Source organism: Cornus florida, unplaced genomic scaffold (genome assembly GCF_030987335.1).
Source record: "Cornus florida cultivar Cherokee Brave unplaced genomic scaffold, ASM3098733v1 CherokeeBrave_3.0.0_Hap2_Chr05, whole genome shotgun sequence".
NCBI lineage: Eukaryota > Viridiplantae > Streptophyta > Magnoliopsida > Cornales > Cornaceae > Cornus > Cornus florida.
Window position 1 is genome coordinate 97,607,194 of NW_026775575.1, and position 14,773 is coordinate 97,621,966.

A 14,773-nucleotide genomic window follows, 5' to 3' on the forward strand; every position below is an offset into this window, starting at 1 on the left:
AAATCCATTTTTTTTGTTGTCAATTCCTTCATTTTAAAGTCTTTTTTGTAAGACCAAAATTCCAAGAAATTTTTTTTTTTGGCCAAACATGCTTATACTATTGTGGACATTTACTAAGTGTTTTTTTTTTTTTTTTTTTTTTTTGCGCACGTGTATCGGTTCCATAATATACGCACTAATTAAGTCAGGAATACTATTTGAAAGCGATACTTTAAAAATTTACCTACCGAATTCCTGCTAATGCCAATACGTAGACATTTACTAAGTTCACTTTGAATGTACATGAAATCTAAATATGCCCCATTGTATTTTTTTGTTTCACTTACTTTTCAGTAAAAGTCCATTAATGTCTCTTGGGTGGTAAAAGTCTGATGGCCCGGAGTAGCCCATCAGTTGAGTCAACGGGCTGTGAAAATGGGTGCTCTGATATTGAGTGGTCCATTTGGCCCAATTGTTTAGCCCAAGCCTTGAGGTAGATTTTAATCCTTCTTTTGCTGCTTTTATTTTAAAACACTTCAAACAGTAACCAATTTTACCTCAATAGAGTTAATTTCTAACTTTTAAAGCTGAACCTGTCTATATTTTAGGTAAGTTTTTCCTTACACAATTTTATTTTATTTTTTTTAAAGACAATTTCAACATTTCTTTTTATAAAGATGTTATTATCATTATTGTAAATTTTACAATAGAAGTGTAAGTATAAAATTATGAGACGTAAAGGGTTAGGATTATGTGGGATATTGACAAATTTTAAAGGAAGTAAATGAAATTCATCAACTCACCAATCGGATGTGCCGGGGTTCGAATCCCCACTCTCCCTAATTTGCCAAACAGGTTATAAAACAAATAAAAAATTCCTATTTTTTATGAGATTGAGAAGGAAATGAAAGGAGGAAGCATGTGTTGTGTAGTCTGTCATTCCTATTGAACAAGAAGGTGGTCACTTAAAATTAAGGCAGCCACAATAACAGATTATTGTTAAAATTTTGTGTCAATGTTTATCATGAGTTCCTTAATGCGACTCATTTTGGACCAAGAAAATGTACTTCAAAATGTTACTTTAAATGATTAAATATCATGTAGCCATTCAATGTACATTGGACAAACCATGTGAACCCAAGTTCATTATAGAAGTTGCATAATCTCTGAAATGGCTATAAACAGCCATGAATGAAGCTAGAGATAACAACCTGAATCTTGATAACAAGGTATAAAAAGGTCAGGTTTTATTTAAATAAATCATATTTTGAGCTTTGAAGTGACTAAAGGTGGAGGAGCACTTTGTTTTTATTCCAGAACTACAAGTCCATATAAAAATAAAAATTAATAATAATAAAAGGGATGATTTATTGGCAAAAATGGCGTCGCCCGGACTTGAACCGAAGACCTTCAGTGTGTTAGACTGACGTGATAACCAACTACACCACGACACCTTTGTTGTCTATGCTGAGTAATTTGGTTACAATTATTCTGTTTTGGATATTTATCTTTATCATAGAAAGACGGAAGCATAGGGATTAAAATACTCTCTACACAGCTTCCTATAACATCATGCTGTTACGAATGGCCAACCCAGAACTTCCCCAATCTTTAACAGGTACCATATATCTAGCTTCCCTTGTATCTGCTAATTAAGTGTTTTCGGTGATATCTACATATATATAAGTATCAATTTACACAACAAATAAAGAACACCCATTTTATATGTTTGTGGAAGAAGACGGATTTTCTGTAACCGTATGTTTGGTTGCTGAGAAAATTGAGACAGAATAAATGCGCAAATTTTTATGTTACATCCACAGTCCCCAGTTTATTTATTAATTCTGCTGACAGTCCTGTAGTGGATGCACTCCATGCTCTGAGTTCTTAATTTGGCTGAGAGGCGTGGGCTAAAGCAGGTGCAGGCGTGATATAGTATTAATTTAGGTTAAAATATGTGAAGATGTCAAAATTTTTAAAATGGCTTGATGTTAAAGAAAAAACATTCTTGTGCATTATCTATAGGATATACTAAAATATGTGTAAAGAGGAATTTGCTGCAAATTCAAAGTGTATCTGTTATGTATTTAATAAAAAAAAACTAAAATAAATCAATCAATATGTGATCTTGCTTACTTGATGTCCAATGAAGCGACATTGAATGTAACATTATTTGTCTGATATGTATAAGACCTTCAAAGTTTGTGGCTTTTTATGTAGTTTGCAAATCATACTTCATTTTATGGTGCATGGACCCTGACCATTTGGGTAATTTTTATTATTTTATTTTGATTGGGCAATAGCATAGGAGAACCCTTTTCAGTACTCACTGAATCTGCTGTTAAGATCCCTCTCACATTTCTATGTGCGGGTTGATTCTAGTGTTAGCTTTTCTTCTTCTCCTGAGTAGTTCTTTTCACCTTTTCGGTGCTTTTCTTTTGATTCTCTTGTCATCTGAGTAATGCAAAATTTCTGCTTATAATTGATCTATACACTATTGGAATAAGAAAAATGATTAATTGGCTTATGCTGTATTTATCAGGAGGTACTCAGTTTGAAACTTGGGTTAAGGAAGATGGGCCTTGTGCGGTGTTTATAAGTGTCTCGTGATACTTATTTATATTTGGTTGAACATGTTCTGTGTAGTTTCGTCTTTGGAGAATATTAATATTTTTACCGGATAATTTCAGAGACTTCAAAGCTGAACTGTGCTTCATTTTCTGTGGTCATGGCTTCAATTGGAGTACAAAGAGCATTTAGTATACCCCCATCAAATGGCATAAGGTGATTAAGGATTTTTGCATAGGAAAATATTTGAAACTGTAGCAACAGGTTTGATTTCAAAACCGGAACTTTACTATATCAGGTGATAATCTTTTTAACAGTATTGTCTAACTGTGCATTTTATTACATTTGGCTTGCAGTGGATATGTTTCTTACTCTGATTGTATGCCTTCCTTCTGCAATGTTGACTGAACTCTTTTCCTTACAACCTTTTTTCAGAAGGCTTTGTGGATACCCACATGGAAATTTGATAAACTAGGGCTTAATTTAGATGTACGAACATTGGACAATGCTTCTTTAAGGGAAACAGAGATTATAGTTTAAGATGCCAATTTGGGTCTCTTGGGCTTAGCTCACGAGCATTGATCCAATGTGAGACAATAAACCATCACACACAAACACAAAATATAACGTGGTTCGATACAAACCAGCCTACATCAACGCCCCACAGAGGAGAATATATTTTGCTATGATTCTATAGAAATGTTACAACGATAGAATACCAACACTGTGTACATACTTTTTCACCATTTACCACTTCACGAACGCGTCTCCTTGCCATCAATGTTCTTGTACATATTTTTTCACCATTTACCACTTCACGAGCATGTCTCCTTGCCATCAATGTTCTTGCTGCTCTACCGATAAACACTTCTACCCATCAACTCCCTTTTGACAAGGATTACAAAGTCCAAGACTTGTCTAACAAGAAATTCCTTCACAAAACACAACTCTGAAATGGAAACCTAACTAGACTAGGAATTTTTTTTTGATAAGTCTAACTAGACTAGGAATTTGAGACAATTTCTAACGGGGGTATTGGCATGGTAGAGAACAAAAGTCAAAATTCACCAAAACCCAGAATTCTTTGAATGGTAAATAGGCTAAAATAAGTCTTTTTTGCCATTTGAAGTGTCTTTTACTTGCTTACTGGTCTTAGGAAAAATCTGTGTCAAACTTTTAGCTGTATCAGCATGATTTGTCCTTTGAAAAACTTTTGGATCAGCATCTAACCTAGGATGATTACTTTAGGCAGAAAAATGTAGAGAAAATGGCAAAAGTAACCATAACGTAGTGGAAAAAGTATCGGCATGTGCTATGTTACATGGACTCGGGTACGTGTGTCGGATGTGTCAAATTTCCAAACAAAGGACACACGGACATAGCTAAATATTCATTTTATTAAATATTTTATTTTATTTTCTAGAGTAAAGTAATGTTTTTATCTAATAAGATGTTATATAGGCCTTTAATTCATTTTAAAGTAATAATACAATATCATTGAATGATTGGATATGTTTTTTCAGTACATGTCCAATCAAAAGTGTTGAAGAAAAATGTGATAAAACAACTGTTTCTATATTTATATTTTATTTTGTTGGTTGGAATCATTTTGAAAACTGTGGGAAATTAGTCCAAACTTGAAACATAGAATGATTACTTTAGGCAGAAAAATGTAGAAAAATTGGCAAAAGTAACCATAATGTAGTGAAAAATAGTATTGGCATGTGTAAAAAAACTGTAGGAAATTAGTCCAAACCCTTTTTTTTTTTCTTTTTTTGATAAGTAGGAAATTAGTCCAAACTTGAAACGTAGAATGATTACTTTAGGCAGAAAAATGTCGAGAAATTGGCAAAAGTAACCATTATGTAGTGGAAAAAAGTATTGGCATGTGTAAAATGACTAGGTTAGTGTTTTGGTTCATATCTTTGTGATGAAAAACATGGTAAAACACTTGTTTCTATCTTTATATTTGATTTTGTTGGTTGGAATCATTTTGAAAACTACAGGAAATTAGTTCATATATTTGTTAAGAAAAACATGATAAAAAACTTACCCAAAAAAAAGGAAAGATAAAACACTTGTTTATATCTTTATATTTGATTTTGTTGGTTGGAATCATTTTGAAAACTATGGGAAATTAGTTCAAACTTCAAACGGCCTTAACTTTCAATCCAGAAGGAGTTACAGGACTATTAGATATGCACGAGAAGCGCAAGATGAGTTCTACCGCACAACCAAGCCATTTTGAAATCCAAGATTGGGCTGTTTCAATAGAGTTTTAATTTATTTTAGTTGTTTTTGGAAGTTTTCTAATTTCACGTGATTTTTTATTAGGATCGGGATGGATTAAATTTATTTTGATTTTGATTTTTAATTTTTTTATTCTTTTGCTTAGGGACTTTATTTTTTTATTTTTTATTTTTTGTGGTGATTTTAGAGGTGGTTTGCTAGTGTAGCTAAATTCTTGTGTTTTTTAATGCTAGAAATAGTTGTAATGCTCCATTGTTGGACAACTATTCATTAATAGTAATTCGAGTTCTCTGTCCCCCAAACCTGGTGGATTCTAGGGTTTAACAGTTCATTTGTTGTGAACACTTCTGTTTTGTCACTGGAAGAACATATTTCCAATGTTCTTGTAGGAATTTTATTAAATTGTATTTTCTTTTAGGGATGATCATATTGCTAGAATTATGGATTTTTTGTTTGAAATTTGGGTTAAAGAAAATGCCCCTTTTGGTAATGGTTCTAACTGTTGCATGACACTGTAAATTATTGAATGGGTTCTTTCTAGTTTCATCAATACACACTTTGAAATTTTAGAAACTTCAAAACCAAACTATGCTTCGTTTGCAATCATGGAAATTTTTTTTTTTATTTATTTATTTTTTGCGCCGGGGGGGGGGGGGGGGGGGGGGGGCCGCGGCAGCATTGATTTCTGCAGAGGACTAACGATTTCTGCAGAGTAAAGTATTGCAAATGTGGCAAGAGGCCTGATTCTAAACGAGGAGGTTTTATAATTCAGTTAAAATCCCTGAAACAGTCTTCCCCTGCAATGCATGGCTTGAAGTGCTCCTGTTTCTTAATGGGATCCGCTGCGCACATTGACTGCACTCCTTCCCTTGCCTTTCTCGAGCAACATTGACTGAAATTTTTCCCTTACAACCTTTCTATATAAGGATTTTTAGATTACCAGGGCTCAAGGAGGTCAAGGAACATTAGACAATGCTACTTTTAAGGAATCAGGGGTTACCAAATAAGATGATTACCCGGGGCATCATAGGTCTATATGATGCTCAGAAGTAGGGAGGATGAGCTACTCAGCATTTAGAGAAGATGATGGAATATGATTTTTCCTAATAGTTATAATTTTCACATTGAATGTGAAAAAACACAGGGTCAAGTCAGAATTCACCCAGCCGGATGGAGATTGTAGTAAAGACATAATATATTGGTTTCATTATATTGTGGAGTATTTCTTATATTTATTGGTTTCACCTCAAATCTTTATGACTTGATAGAATTTAAAATCACAACATTCACTTGTTAGTGATCACAAGTTACCACAGAGAACCCAAGTCTGCAAATGATAGTGGTTTTTGCTTATGAGAAACAACATTATTATACATGTTATTATACATGAACCGGGACAGCACGCAGAGGTTGAGCCTTCTGTAAAGTAATACCAAACTTCTCCTCCATGTTCATGTCCTCTGGAGCAACGCCGTCTTCAAGCTTCCAGTCAAACGAGTTTATGAGCGAACCCATCATCAAGTGAACCATCCTTATTGCTAATGGCAACCCAGGACATATTCTTCGTCCACCTCCAAAAGGAATTATCTCAAAGTCATGGCCCCGGACATCAATTTCTGTCCCCAAGAACCTCTCGGGCATAAACGAGTTTGGATTGGTCCATATGCTTGGATCGCGGCCAATAGCCCACGCATTTACTAGCACTTGTGCATCCTTTGGTACTGTGTAACCACATACCTCAACATTGGCATCAACTTTGCGAGGGATTAAGAATGGCACAGCTGGGTGTAGCCTGAAGGTCTCTTTCACGATAGCTTGTAAGTATGGCAGTCTTGCAATGTCTGATTCTTCTACTGGGCTGCCTTTTCCAAGGATCTGATCTAGCTCAGCTTTGGCTTTCAACAGTGTCTTTGGGTTGTGTAGTATCTCTGCCATTGCCCATTCCAAAGTGCTTGAAGTAGTATCTGTTCCCGCGGCAAATAGATCCTGTAAAATAGTTTGTGTAAGTTGCAAACTTTACTGGCTAATGAAACATTTCTACATAAGTCAAGAAGTAAGAAATCATTACCTATTGGTATGGTCACCCTCTGAAGAGTTACAATGGACATCTAAGTTCAACGACAGAACAAATATTTCTATCGATTAGATAAGATCAAAGCAAACCAGACTGGTTTAGTTTACATACCACCAACATATGGTCGATGTGGACTTGATCAATCTCGTTAGGGTTAGATTCACTGATATTGAGAAGAGTGTCTAACACATCATTTCTTGTGATACAACCTTGCAGTCTCCTCAACTCCAATCTTTGGTTGATCATATGATTGAAAATCCCAATCATCTTCTCAAAATGAATCGTCAATCGGCACCTTATACCTAGTGGATCAAACTTCCTAAGCACAGGGAAGTAATCCGCCAGATTGGGTTTACCAGCCTCTTCCATGATACCCCAAACTAGTTCTTTAAACTCTTGTGCCGTATCAGAGCTTGTGTCAGTCAAATCTGCAGAAAAGATGGTATTTGATATTAGATTTAGCGTTGTTCTGAAAGCTGCTCGTCCTACATCTACTGCAGCACCGGCCTGGCAACTCTTGTGGATGTAGGCCATTAGCTCCTTAACTTTCTGACTCCGTAGCTGTTGCTTAGCATCCAGTCTTTGACCTGAAAATAAATGTGAGCTCATGATTTTACGGAGGTTCCGCCAGCGAGTTGAAACGGGTATCCAAGCCACTGAGAACAGGCCATGGTTGTGGGCTAGAAGTGCGTCTGGGATGAATCGGTTGGAGAAGGAGAGGTCTTGCTTTTGGAGGATTTCTCTGGCCATGGTTGATGAAGAAATGACCACTGTGGTTATTTGGCCTAGTCTCAAAGTCATGATAGGACCGTGATTTTTGGCGAGCTCTGCTAAGGACTTGTGTGGTTTATTTCCTAGTTTGAGGAGGTTTCCGATAATCGGCAACGGTGTAGGTCCTGGTGGTAGCCTTCCCGCACTTGTTCTGCTCCCCCTTTTAATTGAAAGCAGGGCTTGAACCAGAGTCCAGGAGAACAGAAAACACAGTAGCAAGCTCAAGAAATCCATCTCTCTACCCTCTTGTCTGCTAGACTGTGTATAGTGCGTGTATGTGTGTTACTAATAGAGCTCTCTAGTTTGCAAGGCTGTGTGTAGTGCGTGTATGTGTGCGGCTAAATAGACTCGGGAGGTTCGGTCTTTTGTTTATACAATATTTTGAAGCTATCACTGTAGTTTTGATTTGTTATTATTGTTTTTAAAATTATGAATATCCACATCTTGCTATACTGATTCATAAGGAGTTGACTTTTTTTTTTTTTTAAGTTTTTATGTTATCTCCTATCAGAATTGATTAAAAATATTGATTATCACATCATTCTTGGCTGTGAATATTTGATTTGAATTATCTTCTCCTTTGGCAGGATTATTAATTGTCAGAGCTCATATGAAAATATCTCTGGTAAAAAGCCTCATCTGGACACAGCTGTCTGCTTGCATTAAATTCCCAAGTGACAAAATCAAATTTAACCTCTTTAGATGGTCCAACAATGAGCAGCCTTTTTGGAATTTCTGAGTCATAACTGAATTGGATAGCTTAGCTTGACTTGTTTAGTTAAGAGTCTTCATTCGATTTTTGTGAATTGGAGGTATGGCAACTATAGAAACAGGTGGGAGAATACAGCTGAGTAATTGGAACAACTTGGAAAAGGATGTGCAGACCCCAGGAGAACGAGAAGGATGTACCTTGTGGAGGGTGTGGGCCCCACAACCTCTATCTCATTTTGGGCTCATCATTTCTCTAACCCCACCAAGGCTCTCAAGTAATCGGACCTGCTTTTAAAGTTCTTTATAGTTATCGGAATTCTAGTTATCTGAATAAGGGATCTTAAGAGTAACGATCCGATATCTTCCAACTAGAATCCCTCTTTTTTTCGATCCAGTTCCTCCACCACCGCGAACCCCATCATATCATTGTAGCAACTGAATTTTTTTTGCATAAACAAAATAAAAATCAACCTGATTCTAAATTGTGAAGCGACCCTTGGGCTTTCTACCTCCACGTGGCATTGCTCTCTTTCGGATCCCAGAAACAACTCTCAGAGATCTTTTTGCCTTTTGGAAGATGCAAGAGGGAAACAATCAACCTGTTACGTCAGTTTGATTACTCGAAGACACTTGGCCTCATATCATATCATGAATTGAGTCTGGTTTTGATATTAACTGTAATGAATCTGTGTGTTTCTCAACTCGATTCAAAATTTTAAGTTATCATGTAAAGTTACTCAATTCATATTGTATTCAATCACTTTTTCATTTGTTTCAATTCAATGTGGGACAAGATTCCCTTTTAAGATTTCAAATGATTTTGTTCAAGTGAAATTATCTAACTTGTAAAGGAGAGATGGGTTTAATTTATTGTTCCCCTTAAAAAATTACAAACTTATTCATCCAACTATAACAACAATCTCCTTTATTGATTCAATTCTTTTTTAAAAAATTTAAAAATAATTTAGGAAAGCTAAAATTTGAAACAAGTTACATCAAATCTGCAACACATGTAACACATTTACATGATACAGTACCCATCCATCATATTAAATTGTATTACAATGGTGCAGCACAATTAAATTAAAATTTTCACACATTTATGTAATAGGAGTCTTGTCCAATTAAATGCATAAGACGACACATGAAAATAATAATAATAATAATAATAATAATAATAATATCTTCTCACAAAAGAGGTTGAGTATTCAAATTTTGTATTCTTTGTAGATTTATAACATTTGTTTGAACTTTTGTATGTGAAATAATGAATATATATATATATATATATATATGGACATAGGAGTCCTAATTCCTATTAATTTATGGTGAGAAGACTCTCTCATCTTCGGCAATTTGATCCAGTTACCTAACTTGTGCTTTCCTTCCAATGGTTGAGAATGCAAATTTACAATTAGAAGGCGCTCTATTGATTACTCTTTTGCTATGTTTAACTCACATATTCTATTCACTACTATTTAGTTCGGTGACCATTATATTCTAACGCGTGTTAAATCTCATGGACACACACTAAAAACAAGTTTCCTATTAAGTTCACTGTGACTCTTTTTCATTTTAAATTTTCACAGAAAGATCGGTGGTAATCTGACTATTTAATTGGGTGATCCGTTATCTTATAACATGTGATAATTCTCATGTACGCGCAACAAAAACTAGTTTTGTATTAAGTTTACTGCAGCAAGTCACTATCCCAGAAATCACGGAGATCTTCACACACACACACACACACACACACACACACACACACACACAAATGCATTGCTAACTATATTTGGAATATATCTGGTTTATTATAATAGAGAATATTCTGTTGGCCTGGCAAAATCAATTTATTTAGAATTTAGATATATAAAAATGGGTAAAGTGCATAAAACATCCTGAGCTTTCATTTAATTGCACAAAATCTCTCTGAATTAACAAATACCTCCCTAAATTATGATAAAGTTGCATTTAAGGACAACAGTTGGGTCTTCGGCACCGAAAAAAGAAAGTTACTAATTTACCCTTCAGTTGAAGGGTCTGTTTGGATTCTTTATTAACTTTTGTTGTTGAGGTGTAAAAAAAAAAAAAAAAAAAAAAAAAAAAAAAAAAAAAAAAAAACTTAAAGGCCAATAAGGATTGGACAACACATCACCTTATCACTAACCTTATTTTAATTTCTCACCTTCCCAAAAAAAAAAAAAAAAATGAACTAAACCTAATTCTACCACGCAACACCTCTCCCCATCTCATTTACCAAACGCGACCAGTGCGGTAGTGCCGCGCGAGTGAAGCCATTAATTGATTTGTTCGTCGATTACTCCGCCATTGATGGTGAGCAGTGATTGTGTTTGTGTGAGAAGAAATACACTGCATGAGGAGGAGGAGATGACCAATTAGTACCTTAATGCGTTCCTCCAGTAATGGTCACAAAGGATCAACGGCGATGAGAACAACGACCACCTCCTCCTCAACACCATCTCTTGCCGCACTATACCCCAATTCATCTTATATTCGTCTCGTTGTACAACGTCTCGACCTCTTCCACGCTGACGCTTCCATCAGATTGTTTCGTCTCTCACATCAAATTGTCAAAATCCTATCAGCTTCTCGATTTGTAGAAACCCAACTTCCTTGACAACCAGTGTTCAACAAAACTTTCATTTCTCGCCATAAATCAAAGAAATTTAAGCTATAGAACAAAAATTAGGGTTTGTGAATGAAATTTAGGGTTTGGTTTGTGATTGTTGAGTGGCTTGCAGAGAATCAAACGGTGAAGATACATAAAAGAGATGGCGATTTGGTAGAGAATGAATATTGGGTTCCAACAGACACGATTTGGGGTTGAATTTGGTGGTGGTTTCAATTTGATTTTTTTTTTTTTTTTTTTACTTTTTTGGAATTATATAAGCAGTATCAATTCAGGTAAAAAGAAAATAGACTACAGAAACACAAATATCTGTTTTATTCCATAGATGTGATAACACAATATCACAACTAAATATATTCAATCCCCAGGAACGTCGACAAGTGGAATTTACCGTTGAGCATTAGTCGGTATGAGTTTTTCTTTTCAAGAGAGAGGTTAAGTATACTAATTTTGTTGGGAAGTTATTGTGGGTGTATGTGCTTTTGTTTAAACTTCTTTAGATATATAAAAATGGGTAAAGTGCATAAAACTCCCTGAGCTTTCACTTAATTGCACAAAATCTCTCTGAATTAACAAATACCTCCCTAAATTACGATAAAGTTGCATTTAAGGACAACAGTTGGGTCTTCGGCACCGGAAAAAGAAAGTTACTAATTTACCCTTCAGTTAAAAGGCCTGTTTAGATTCTTTATTAACTTCTGTTGTTGAGGTGTAAAAAAAAAAAAAAAAAAAAAAAAAAAAAAAAAAAAACTTAAATGCCAATAAGGATTAGACAACACATCACCTTATCACTAACCTTATTTCTCACCTTCCGAAAAAAAAATAAAAATAAAAAATAAAAATAAAAAAATAAAAAAAATGAACAAAACCTAATTCTACCACGCAACACCTCTCCCCATCTCATTTACCAAACGCGACCAATGCGGCAGCGCCGCGCGAGTGAAGCCATTAATTGGTTTGTTCATCGATTACTCCACCATTGATGGTGAGCAGTGATTGTGTTTGCGTGAGAAGAAATACACTGCAGGAGGAGGAGGATATGACCAATTAGTACCTCAATGCATTCTTCCAGTAACGGTCACAGAGGATCAACGGCGATGAGAACAACTACCACCTCCTCCTCAACACCATCCCTTGCCGCACTATACCCCAATTCATCTTATATTCGTCTCGTTGTTCAATGTCTCGACCTACTTCCACGCTGACGCTTCCATCAGATTGTTTCGTCTCTCACATCAAACTGTCGAAATCCTATCGGCTTCTCGATTTGTAGAAACCCAACTTCCTTGACAGCTAGTGTTCAACAAAACTTTCATTTCTCGCCATAAATAGAAGAAATTTGAGCTATAGAACAAAAATTAGGGTTTGTGAATGAAATTTAGGGTTTGGTTTGTGATTGTTGAGTGGCTTGCAGAGAATCAAACGGTGAAGATACATAAAAGAGATGGCGATTTGGTAGAGAATGAATATTGGGTTCCAACAGACACGATTTGGGGTTGAATTTGGTGGTGGTTTCAATTTGATTTTTTTTTTTTTTTTTTTACTTTTTTGGAATTATATAAGCAGTATCAATTCAGGTAAAAAGAAAATAGACTACAGAAACACAAATATCTGTTTTATTCCATAGATGTGATAACACAATATCACAACTAAATATATTCAATCCCCAAGAACGTCGACAAGTGGAATTTACCGTTGAGCATTAGTCGGTATGAGTTTTTCTTTTCAAGAGAGAGGTTAAGTATACTAATTTTGTTGGGAAGTTATTGTGGGTGTATGTTCTTTTGTTTAAACTTCTTTAGATATATAAAAATGGATAAAGTGCATAAAACTCCCTGAGCTTTCACTTAATTGCACAAAATCTCTCTGAATTAACAAATACCTCCCTAAATTATGATAAAGTTGCATTTAAGGACAACAGTTGGGTCTTCGGCACCGGAAAAAGAAAGTTACTAATTTACCCTTCAGTTAAAAGGCCTGTTTAGATTTTTTATTAACTTCTGTTGCTGAGGTGTAAAAAAAAAAAAAAAAAAAAAAAAAAAAAAAAAAAAAAAAAAAAAAACTTAAATGCCAATAAGGATTAGACAACACATCACCTTATCACTAACCTTATTTCTCACCTTCCAAAATAAAAAATAAAAAATAAAAAAAAAGAACAAAACCTAATTCTACCACGCAACACCTCTCCCCATCTCATTTACCAAACGCGACCAATGCGGCAGCGCCGCGCGAGTGAAGCCATTAATTGGTTTGTTCATCGATTACTCCACCATTGATGGTGAGCAGTGATTGTGTTTGTGTGAGAAGAAATACACTGCAGGAGGAGGAGGAGATGACCAATTAGTACCTTAATGCATTCTTCCAGTAACGGTCACAGAAGATCAACGGCGATGAGAACAACTACCACCTCCTCCTCAACACCATCCCTTGCCGCACTATACCCCAATTCATCTTATATTCGTTTCGCTGTTCAACGTCTCGACCTACTTCCACGCTGACGCTTCCATCAGATTGTTTTGTCTCTCACATCAAACTGTCGAAATCCTATCGGCTTCTCGATTTGTAGAAACCCAACTTCCTTGACAGCCAGTGTTCAACAAAACTTTCATTTCTCGCCATAAATAGAAGAAATTTGAGCTATAGAACAAAAATTAGGGTTTGTGAATGAAATTTAGGGTTTGGTTTGTGATTGTTGAGTGGCTTGCAGAGAATCAAACGATGAAGATACATAAAAGAGATGGCGATTTGATAGAGAATGAATATTGGGTTCCAACATACACGATTTGAGGTTGAATTTGTTGGTGGTTTCAATTTGATTTTTTCATTTTTATTTTTTCCTTTTTAGGAATTGTATCAATTTGGAAATTTTGATTTTATACATTTAATAGCTTATAATGGTAATAAGGGTAGCTTCGTCATTATAAATTTAAAGACCTGGCATGTGATACCACGCGCCTATTTAACTGCAAAAATCAATCAAAATTTTAGATAGTTCAGGGGTTAATTGTAAAAATAGAATGGAGTTTTTAGGGAGAGAAAGTATAGTTTAGGGGATTTTATGCATTTTACCCTATAAAAATAATAATAATAAAAAGGTGAATTTCCAAAGTTGTCCCTCATGTGGAACCATTCCATTATGAAGCTTTCCAATTGCAAAGGTGGATCAGCCTTGGTGGGGGCAAAACTTATGTTTTCTTTGTTGAAGGGATGAAAAAATGGATGCAAGAAGGGAAGGGACCAATGACGTTTTTTGAAAAACTATCTTATTCACTTTTTGTTTGATTAAATGAAATAACAGAAAGAATGATGGAGGAACTGTTTTTTTTTTTTTTTTTTTTTTTTTTTTTCTGTGTTGAAAGAAATTGAGAGATTTTATATACTTTTACCAATATACTCCCATTGATTTTTCTGACTGGGCTATGCTTAATGTCACAGGACTAAATTACACCACGAATTTTTGCCTCTGCAATGGCACTTGGGGCCACCAAGTCTCAGCCAACACAACAACACAATACACACAGTATAGAAATGTAAAGAAGGCACACACAGTTACAGGGACAAGCCCCAACCTTTGCTCATATTAAACATATTACAAAGGAACATGAGTTCGTACAAGGAACAACCAAGGCTCACACCCTCTTCTCTGTTCCCTCTACAAAGCCCACCTTAGCATTATATAGGCCACTCTTAAAACCGCCCATAACTGCCCACTAAGATGATGGATGACACCCCCATCCACCTAGGGTCGTGCTGGCACCCTCTAAATGAGC

The 14,773-nt window shown here is 35.4% G+C and overlaps 1 protein-coding gene, 1 long non-coding RNA gene and 1 other non-coding gene across 3 annotated transcripts; 1 reads left to right on the forward strand and 2 right to left on the reverse strand.

Moving 5' to 3' along the window:
• Positions 1-1,359: 1,359 nt before the first annotated feature.
• TRNAV-AAC (transfer RNA valine (anticodon AAC)) lies at positions 1,360-1,433 on the reverse strand. The gene has a single exon. It is a non-coding gene; the product is annotated as a tRNA-Val (tRNA).
• A 54-nt stretch (positions 1,434-1,487) lies between these two features.
• Positions 1,488-9,154, forward strand: LOC132307832 (uncharacterized). Its single transcript, XR_009482323.1, has 3 exons — positions 1,488-1,597; positions 2,522-2,845; positions 8,230-9,154. It is a non-coding gene; the product is annotated as an uncharacterized LOC132307832 (long non-coding RNA).
• Positions 6,020-8,029, reverse strand: LOC132307831 (geraniol 8-hydroxylase-like). Its single transcript, XM_059805705.1, has 2 exons — positions 6,983-8,029; positions 6,020-6,783 (listed from the first exon to the last, which is right to left on the reverse strand). The coding sequence occupies exons 1-2, from the start codon at positions 7,874-7,876 to the stop codon at positions 6,178-6,180; spliced, it is 1,500 nt and encodes a 499-aa protein (XP_059661688.1). The 5' UTR covers positions 7,877-8,029; the 3' UTR covers positions 6,020-6,177.
• Positions 9,155-14,773: the final 5,619 nt, after the last annotated feature.